Source organism: Cibotium barometz, chromosome 60, assembly GCF_041138505.1.
Source record: "Cibotium barometz isolate CiBa-2024 chromosome 60, ASM4113850v1, whole genome shotgun sequence".
In the NCBI taxonomy this organism is placed as follows: domain Eukaryota; kingdom Viridiplantae; phylum Streptophyta; class Polypodiopsida; order Cyatheales; family Cibotiaceae; genus Cibotium; species Cibotium barometz.
Window position 1 is genome coordinate 22,628,597 of NC_141105.1, and position 10,349 is coordinate 22,638,945.

The 10,349-nt window shown below is 40.5% G+C and overlaps 1 protein-coding gene across 1 annotated transcript; it reads left to right on the forward strand.

The window, feature by feature from the left end:
- The first annotated feature begins 4,905 nt into the window (after nt 1-4,905).
- Nucleotides 4,906-7,777, forward strand: LOC147605137 (7-deoxyloganetin glucosyltransferase-like). Its single transcript, XM_086794222.1, has 3 exons — nt 4,906-5,496; nt 5,594-6,597; nt 7,640-7,777. Exons 1-3 carry the CDS (start codon nt 4,989-4,991, stop codon nt 7,694-7,696), a joined length of 1,569 nt encoding a protein of 522 aa, XP_086650348.1. The 5' UTR covers nt 4,906-4,988; the 3' UTR covers nt 7,697-7,777.
- The last annotated feature ends 2,572 nt before the right edge of the window (nt 7,778-10,349 follow it).

Genomic DNA, 10,349 nt, shown 5'->3' on the forward strand with positions numbered 1-10,349 from the left:
ATATTAATGCCAAAATATAAAACCATAATAGGTGTTCACATGTTTTCCAAAATATCTCATAGTGGTCCAACACGTGTTACCCAGCGATTAACACATAATCTGCCTCTCAATCGTTGCCTATATCCAATAATATTAGTTAGTGCACATAGTTGATTAAACACATTAATCTTGACTATATCATACCAATATACACAGATGATTGAACATATTAATCTTGAATATATCATACCAGCGCACACAGTTGATTAAACACATTAATCTTGGTAAATGATATAAAAAGTTACATCCAAAATAAAATATCTTGAAATAAAATAATGGGTATCCCCATAGAAGTTATGACTAACATTCCCTCTTGCTCGAGTTGTAATTGACCTCAAGTACGTAGATGGTATGAGTGGATAAGATTTTGGTAAGAACGAAAAAAATATTTTGGCATCCATTTGGCATCTTCAATAGGATGATTCTTGAAAGTCACAAGATACTTAACATAAGTGTTGCCTATGCATGTAGTGGTGGTCTTATGGTCCATGAACAAGATGTTCTTCTTCTATAATATTGAAAGATCTATAAAATCTAGGAGCTAATTTTACTACAGGATTGGTCTCTACACACTTAAGTCTCCTTTATTTATAATATAGGTTTTGGCATACCTGGATGATGGGAAATATTCTCATGCTTAGAATTACCCTATTGCTAGAGAGAGAAGTCATTGTCCTCATGATTGGCTCATGTAGAAAAAGATATCGAAGAAGCCCGTATAGTGGAGAATGTTGATGCTTAAATTTCCTTTGAACCCTTGATTTAATCTTAAAAAATAACCCTTGATAAATCCTTGAAGTTCTCCTCTTGCTTATAGTCCTTGATGCTTAATTTCTAAAGAGTAATGCTTTTGTAAGGTTTTACTATGTGGCCTTATTGATTTTATAGGCTTAAGGTTTTGCAAACCTTAAGGCCTTATTAATTTTATAGGCTTAAGGTTTTGCAAACCTTAAGGCCTTATTAATTTTATAGGCATAAGGTTTTGCAAACCTTTGATTAAGCTTTTTAAATATAAAGCTTTAAAGAGTTTTAAAGATTTTGAATTTCAAAGCTTTATAGCTTTTAAAACTTTGGAGAAGAAAGATTTTGAATGTAAACTTTTTAAAGCTTTTAAAATACACAAAGCTTTTAAGCTTACCTTATAGCTTTTTTTTGAAAGCTAGGCTTAAGGCTTTAGTTTAAGCCTTATAAAAATTTAAAGGTTTTTAAGCATAAAGCTTTAAAGCTCTTTAAGGCTTTAGTTTAAGACTTATAAAATTTTAAAGGTTTTTAAGCATAAAGCTTTAAAGCTCTTTAAGGGTTTAAAAGTATAAAGATTTCGAGTACCAAGATTTAAAGCCTTTTTAGGTTTAAAATATAAAGCTTTTTGAGTTTTTAAAAGATTAAAGCTTTAAGTAATAGAGCTTATGGTCTTTATAAGCTTGACTTTAAGCCTTATAAAGATTCTTTTAAGAAATAAAGTTTTTAAGCATTGAATAAGCAATAGCTTATAGGGTTTTTTAAGCTTCATAATATAAAGCTTTTAAGCTTTTGAAGACTAAAGCTTTTGTTGTAAAAAGTGTAAATTTTTACAGCTTTTAAATAACAAAGCATTTAAGCTTTTAAATGACAAAGCTAAAAGCTTTGTGATAAATAGGGACACCTATGGGCTAAGCTTAGCTAAGATTTAGGTAACGCTTATTAGCTAATATAATTAGCAGCGAGACAACAGCTTAGAAGAGGGAGGGGAAAGTTAATAAAAGTTTTGAAGTGAGCAAAATTATAAAACTTTTAAATCTTTGAAGTTAAAGCTTTAAAGCTTTGAATATTTGAAGTAAAAAAATTAGCAAAGCTTTTTAGTTAAGCTTAGCAAAGCTTTTTAGTTAAGTGATGGCCGGCACAAATCACAGAGAGAGAGAAAAAGAATATTAACCAGTGAGATGACGGTCCCTTCTCTCTTTGCCAACTGTTTTATTTTCCCTCCCTCTCTTTTTCGTGCCACCCATCACCGTTGTGTTTTCCCTTTCTCTCTCTTCACTGGAGAAGGTGATGACAGCTAACACAAAAGGAAAAGGGAGAGAAAAATCTAGGCGATGAGCAGTGCACAAAGAGAGAGAGAGAGAGAGAGAGAGAGAGAGAGAGAGAGATTTGAAAATTTTTCTTTGAAAAATCCTTGAAAAATATGGAAGCCTCTCCATATTAGAGTAGGAAGCTTCTGAATTTTCTTAGAGTAGGAAGCTTCTAAATTTTTGAGAGTAGGAAAAGAATTCTCAATCCTTGCTTATTCCATCTATACGCTTGGATTTTAGAGAGCATGAGGGTGAGGGAATTAAAGGTGATTTTTGAAAGTGGTTTTGAGGTTTTGGAGAGAGGTTTTTAAAAAGTTGACTAAGATGAGGTATTATCTAATAGTTAAGGTACTTGTGCTATTGCCCAATGATCCCCAAAAGCATGGAAATCAACCTTTCCCCATGAGGTACTATCTAATAGTTAAGGTACTTGTGCTATTGCCTAATGGTTCCCAAAAGCATGGAAATCAACCTTTCCACTTTAAACAGGTGATTAAGATGAGGTATTATCTAATAGTTAAGATACTTGTGCTATTGTCCAATGGCTTCCAAAAGCATGGAAATCAACCTTTTCACTTCACCATTAATTTTTGACAATGCCCCAATTCTTTAGCCTTCTCGTGTAAGTATTCCAGCTTTGTTTGAAGCTTTAATATTTGCCAAAAATCAAATCCTTTTCTTTCTTTGCTCCAAATAATTTATGACTTTTGGAGAAGAAATTCTATTTCTCAAGCACAAAAATTAGAGCATAGCATAGACTTGCATAGATTAAAAGTATAAACTTTAATAAGCAAAATTAAATAAACAAGAGAGCTTGAAAATTAAATAAACTTTAATAAGCAAAATTAAATAAACAAGAGAGCTAGAAAATAGGAAAGAGATCACCATCTACATAAGATTGGGTTGACTCTCCTCTCAATGAGTTTAGCCCCTTATACCACTTACTCATATTTAAAAGCTTGCTTTTCCAAAAAGATACTCCAAAAACAAAGTACAAGTGCTTTTGAGTTTCTTAGAAAAATATAGCAAGCTATAAGTATAAAGTTTTAGGTCTACCAAAAAGATACTCCAAAAGCAAAGCACAAGTGCTTTTGAGTTTCTTTATATAAAATATAGTAAGCTACAATATAAAGTCTTAGGCCTACCAAAAGTATAAAAAACTAATTGGTATATAAAAAGGTTTGAGTCCTTAGCCTTACAAAATATTAATGTTAAAATATGTAACCATAATAGATGTTCACATGTCTTCCAAAATATCTCATAGTGGTCCAACACATGTTCTTCCCACAATTAACACATAATCTATCACTCAATCATTCACCTGCATCCAAATCCAAAATAATATTAATCAGTGTACACAGGCGATTAAACAAATTAATCCTATATCATACTAGTGCACATAGCTGATTAAACACATTAATCTTGGTAAATAATATAAAAAGGTGTATCCAAAATAAAATATCATGAAATAAAATAATGAGCGTCCCTATAGAGGTTATGCCTAACAAGCACATATCCAAGCACACAAGCTTTCCAAAAAAAGGATACGATGCTAGGGTGACTTATGATGTTGAGGCAATGAAAGATGGCTCCATCCTCACGATCTAAAAGTTAAATTCTCATTTGGACAAAAGGGATGAACAACTGGTTCACAGCCGAATTGAGTTATGGGACCTGGACATCACCTCGATGCTATAGAACAAGGGTCCCTTTTTGATTAAAGCCTTTTCATGGAAAACCTAATGCAACATGCTTCCCATCCCCCAGTTGCCCTATCAGGGCATTGCAAACTAAATGAGAGATGGCACATATTATGGAATCACAGGTAGTGGGGGTTCAATTATCTCGCCTAAGAGCTCATGCCTCCCATGGTTAATCATGCACAAGGCCCTGTGGACCAATGAAAGTGGGATGAGTCCTAGATGCAATAAGGAGGTAGAATGCTAGCTCATCTATTTATTACATATCAATGTAATGGGGAGGGAGGTGCTGAGGCTTATGCAAGGGTGTTTGTGCCTAGTCCTAGAGAGAGGCCTCACCTGAAAGGAGCTGCTGCTTAGAGTGTCTATTAGGTGTTCCATAGCATCCATACCTTTGGATGGTGTGGATGGGTAGAAATACGTGGTTATTTAAGAAATACATGCTTGGAGTGCCTATTGGGTGTTCCATAGCATCATACCTTTGGATGGTGTGGATGGGTAGAAATACGTGGTTATTTAAGAAATACATGCTTGGAGTGCCTATTGGGTGTTCCATAGCAGCATACCTTTGGATGGTGTGGATGGGAAAAATTAGTGGTTATAATAAAGAATTAACATGTTACACTGTATGCAAGCACGGATTTGTTAGTGCAAATAAAATCGACAATCAAAGCAGGCTTTAAGATGTGCAAGGCCCAGTACACTATGCATGATGCTCGGATGAGACGATTCAAATGTTGAGAGCTAGGAGCGAATTCGAGAACCAAATAAGAATCATCTAGCAAGACTGCCATGAGAAGGATAGCGTGGTCTCTAATGAAGTTCAAGCCGATGAAACAGAATCCGGAATGGGCAGAGTATATTGAGAGCCTTCTCGCTCTAGCACAAAGTGTTTTTATGCAGAAGTTATGCTTCTTTGGTCAAAAGCATGATGTAATGGATGATCTTTTCTCTTCTCCTCTTATTTTAATACAATATAGTCCCCATTTTGCATATATATGCACCTTAAGGCAATGGTGACTAGGCAGGCCACGTGTAAATAGTAGAGTGACGTAACCACTTGCATCATGTGCCAGCCAACCAAGGATTCATAATACTGTAGGAGAAACGCAGAGGACTCAGAACCCCCCTCCCCCTCCTCCTCCGCCCCGCGCCTCCTCCTCCTCCTCCGCCCCGCGCCTCCTCCTCCTCTTCTATCTGTATGGCACCCATTACGCAGAAGAAAGTTCACGTCCTGGCCATCCCCTATCCAGCCGAAGGCCACATCAATCCCCTTCTCCAACTCTGTATTAATCTGGTTCCCAGAGGCTTCACCTTCACCTTCGTCAACACCCACCACAACCACCAGCGCATGCTGCTATCCATCACTGGTGATGCCTATGGTGATAACAGCAGTATTCGGATGGTGTCCATTCCAGGGGGCTGCCCCCCCGAGCTGCATGGCTACAAGGCCAGAAGGGCCGACGCCTTCCAAGCCGCGCAGGAGGAGATGCAGCAGCCGGTGGAGGAGCTTCTCGCCCAACTGCAATTACAGGGCGATCATAATGGCATCTCCTTCATCATATCCGACGTCCTGCTGGGCTGGAGCCAGAAGTCCGCCACGAAGTTTGGGGTTGGCAGAGTGGCCTTCTACCCGGCCTCTGCGGCCACCTGCTCCGCGCTGCTGTACTGCTCCGACCTCGCCTACCAAGGCCTCGGTCTCCCACTAGGTGCTTAACCCTTGCTATAATCCCTCGATCAATAGTATTAATTAGCCCGTAATCAATAATAATCCTAACCTCATCTTTGTATGAGATTCTTTTGCAGAGGCGAAGGGCAGCCATGGAGAGGGGGCACTTATCGGCGACATCCCTGGCCTTCCGCCCACGCACTTACGTGAGCTCCTCAAGGTATGGGATGCAGCAGGCAAGTTCCCAGAGCTCGCTATCCGCATGGTTCTCAGCCACTTCCGCACAATTCTGGAAGCTTCCTGCCTCTTGGTTAACTCCTTCCACGAGCTGGAGGGTGCAGTCCTCGATGCCCTCTCCTGCAGAATCCCAACTCATGCCGTCGGACCATTGCTGCCATCGCAGTACGTCAGCTCTCATGACACCAGCACGGACACAGACGAACTGCCGCTGAAGAGGGCGAGCCTCTTTCCAGAAGATAGGGCTTGCCTGGCTTGGCTAGACAAGCAGGCTCCCTCCTCCGTGATCTTCATCTCCTTTGGCAGCATCTCGGTGAGGTCAGACGATCAGATGCTGGAACTGGCCATGGGCTTGGAAGCCAGCCGATGTCCCTTCCTCTGGGTTTGCAGGCCGTGCCACCCAAGCGTAGCCGAATTAAGCTTGCCAATCAGCTCAGACTTGGCAGCGTTCATTGAGCGCACTCATGGACAGCAGGGCTTTGTGGTGCCATGGGCGCCCCAGCTGGAGGTGCTCTCACACTCTTCCGTAGGAGGCTTCATGACCCATTGCGGGTGGAACTCGACCATGGAAAGCGTGGCCATGGGGGTGCCCATGCTATGCTGGGCGGATACTGGCGAAAGGATGTCCAACCAGAGATTTGTAGTGGACTTTTGGAAGTGTGGAATGGAGATGGTGAGCAGGCTAGCCAAGCATACAACCCTTGACCATGACGATCAAATGGTGGTGGTTGGGAGAGAACAAGTGGAGAGATTAGTGAGGGCTCTTATGCAAGAGGAGGCCGGAACCACAGTGAGAGCTCGAGCTTCCCAACTCAAGGTCGAGGCCATGGCTGCTTCCCGTGACTCCTCCAAGCTTTTGGATGAATTTTCCCAATCTCACCACAGTGACAAGGCACTTGTGACAGTATGACGTTCAGCTCTAGACTTTTTTCCCCCCCTCTTTTGCTCATAATCACTACAAGCTTTTTTAAATAAAATTTTTGACTTGGCTAAAGGAGAGAGAGAGAGAGAGAGAGAGAGAGAGAGAGAGAGAGAGGGGGTATTAACGTCGGTAGAATGCAACACGAGGGCATATACGACCAACGGTGGGACTTGAACTCGGAGGGAGAAGCCAAAGGAGAGATTCACGTTATGATTTTCTCGTGAGAAAAAATAGGGGCCTCCTAAAAAAGTGAATATGTGCCTACTATGTTTTTTTTGGAAAGTTGATTATTAGTAGAGAATATTCGAAGTATATTTAGTCGATTTTTTTCTGCATGCTTTAGTTGTTTGATTCCTTTGCATGCACTACACGTGTCAGCACAACAAACCGGCGCATGTTATACGCGTGTCACGAGGAGCTTCTGGGCGCATGTGTTGTGTGCGAGGAGCTTCTGGGCGCATTTGTTCGTGGCACATCAGCATGTCTGATTGCGTAGAGTTTCTCCGTGGCTTTGCTCCGCCTATGGCACTTTGTGTGGCAGCTGTGTGTGGCAGATTTTGTTATATGGAGGTTGTTCTGTGCTTTGCATGGCCGGTGTTGTCGCCATGCCTGAGCGCAGTTGTAGAAGAACGAAGGCGTTGTTGACTTCTCGGCTTCTTGGTGAACCTCCTCTTGGCGATCAGCCGTCGGACTCCAACAAGGAGAACGTGGCTCCTCGAATTGTCACGCCTCTTGAAGGTCCTGTTGGCTTGGAAAATTTGAAAGCTGTCAAACAGAAAGCTCGCTCCTCTGGTATGTTTATCCCCTTAACTCTGGTATGTTTTTCCTGCGGTACATTTTTCTATATGTTTCTTTGCGTTTATCTCCTCTATCTTTGTGTATATGTTTCTGTGCGTTTTTCTGTACATGCTTGTGAACATGTTTCTGTGCATTCTTTTGTAGAGATACATGTTCTGTGCATTCTTTTGTATAGATCTCTGCGTTGATGTCGTGTATGTTTCTGTGCATGTTTCGGTTGTCGCAGGCAATTCTGAAACCTCCTGTGCTACAACAAAGAGGAAGAAGAGTGCGGATACTGTAGGTCCGCCTGCTGTGCACGTAACTGAGCAACCTGGACCATGTCCTCAGTTTCCCAGCTGGAACAATGTGAAGATGCTGGAGGTGTCGTTCACTATCGGGATTGGAAATGATGATGTGAGCATCTCTCTATGGGATAATCTTGTCGAGTTTGTGCGTCATGAATGCACTCAAGTGTCTTCTTGCTTGTTGAGAGAGGTGGAACTCTGCACCATCTTCATTTCCAGATGGTTGCTCGCATAATTTCAATGTCTATAATATCAGTGTGAGGCGGTATTTGATGTCGAATACAAATAAACTGTCGGGAGGTATTGTTATGTGACGTGCATTACGCCCAATAAAGATGCATACATTTGAGGGAATGGTTGGTTACTGTGTGAAAGATATGCATAAACCTCACTTTCATTTTCATGCACACAATGTTTCTGCCGATGAGATCTCGAGGCCGAACACTATATGCACAGTTTGGGTAGGGTGACTTGAAAAATCATGTTTGTCTCACACTGGTGAATATTTTCGAAAGGGCTTTTGTGTACATGGAAAATTACGTGCTGAACAAATGGACAATGACACTTGGCGTAACTCTTCTGAAAATGATGAGAAGTGGCAAGTATTTCCCTAGCGCACAGTGGATCATTCCCAAGGCTGGCAATGGAATGGATTCTAGCAGGGCTCGTGCGGTGTGGAAGTGCTTGAAGACTCCTGAGCTCGCCGACATTTCTGACATTAGAAAAGTATTCTTCAGAGATCACTACATTGAAGGTGAGTCTGCTAGGTACTTTCTTTCTAGGCCATGTCATGCAGAAGAAGAAGAAGGTCCAGAAGCCTTCTTACGAAGTGAAGAGGATGGAGTTCCGATTGGTGCTTGCAATAATCTCATCCTTGTGGAGGACAACCCACCTGATGTGGATCCTGCAGAGCCATATATAAATTCTTCTGAAGAGAAAGCTGCAGAGTTTCTCAGAGCCATCAGTGAGGGTGATGATTTTATATCCGTTCCACTGCGGCATGACCTCAGTGGGGAGGCCTTTGTCTGAATCTTGCACTTAGCTTCTCGTAAAATATCCATTGGATACTCTCATGTACCAAAATAAAACTTCTAGTGGATTAATAAAATCAAGTTTGTGTTTTTTTTCCATAATTTTGTTTATTTGCCTTATGTTATATTTCATTAATGCCCACGGCAGTGGGCATTAATGAGAACTAGTCACAAAACTGAATATGCACTAGTCACAAAACTTCAACAGCGTGTAAGAGTGTCTCTCTTTCTCTCTCTCATTGTAAAGAAAGACAAAAGGCATTACATCTAGTCATCTAGTCTAAGTGTCTCTCTCTTTCTCTCTCTCATTGTAAAGAAAAGACTAAAGGCAATACATCTAAGATGCTGCGAGTGTGAATACACCTCACCATGCATCTCCATCTATTAAAATTTAATCTAAATTAAAATTGTATGTATATATAAATTTATTTATATTTATAAATACATGTATATATATATATATGTATAGCTATATGTGTCTAAATACAATAAAACATAATATTATATAATATAATATATATTGTGAAGTTTCGTCTGAGTTGCGGTCAATTGATATTGTGCCCATTCCTTCTATCTTTAACGGTGCATTTGTCCTATCAACTACTTATTTGCTGTACTAATTCTTTCTATTTGCTACTTCCCTTAGTGCTAGGCTTCATTATGTTTGAGTCTGTCCTGCATCTCTAGAGGTTTGACAGAAACTCAGTACGAAGGGCTTTGTGTGAATATATGCTCTTGTGTGTGTGTGTGTGTGTGTGTGTGGAGTGCATGTGTGAGAGCATATCTTGATACAGAGATCTACACCCACCACTATTGGGCACTGATGACGTTAGTGGGGATGTCGTAGTATCTAGTCCATACTATGCATAATGGAGTTGATAGTTATATAGTCTTGTGGGTTGACTACCATGAGTATATAACATGCACGTTCCTAAAAGGTGAATTTGGGCATGTTCTTGGATTCATCTAGGTATATAATTCAGTTGTATTAGCGGACATGCAGATTTCACATTGTGAAGTTTTCGTTCGAGTTGCAGCCAGTTGATATTGTGCTTATTCTTTCTATATTTAGCGGTGCATTTACTCTATCAACTACTTATTTGATGTACTAATTCTTTCTATTTGCTACTTTCCTTAGTGCTAGGCTTCATTATGGCTTAGTTTGTCCTGCATCTCCGGAGGTTTGACAAAAACTCAGTACGAAGGGCTTTGTGTGAGTATATACTGTTATGTGTGTGTGTGTGTGTGTGGAGTGCGTGTGTGAGAGCATATCTTGATACAGAGATCTACACCCACTATTGGGCACTGATAACGTTAGTGGGGATGTCGTAGTATCTAGTCCATACTATGCATAATGGAGTTGATACTTATATAGTCTTGTGGATTGACTACCATAAGTATATAACATGCACGTTCCTAAAAGGTGAATTTGGGCATGTTCTTGGATTCATCTAGGTATATAATTCAGCCGTATTAGCGGACATGTAGATTTCACATTGTGAAGTTTTCGTCCGAGTTGCGGCGGCCAGTTGATAGTGTGCTTATTCTTTCTATCTTTAGCGGTGCATTTGCCCTATCAACTACTTATTTGCTATACTAATTCTTTCTATTTGCTACT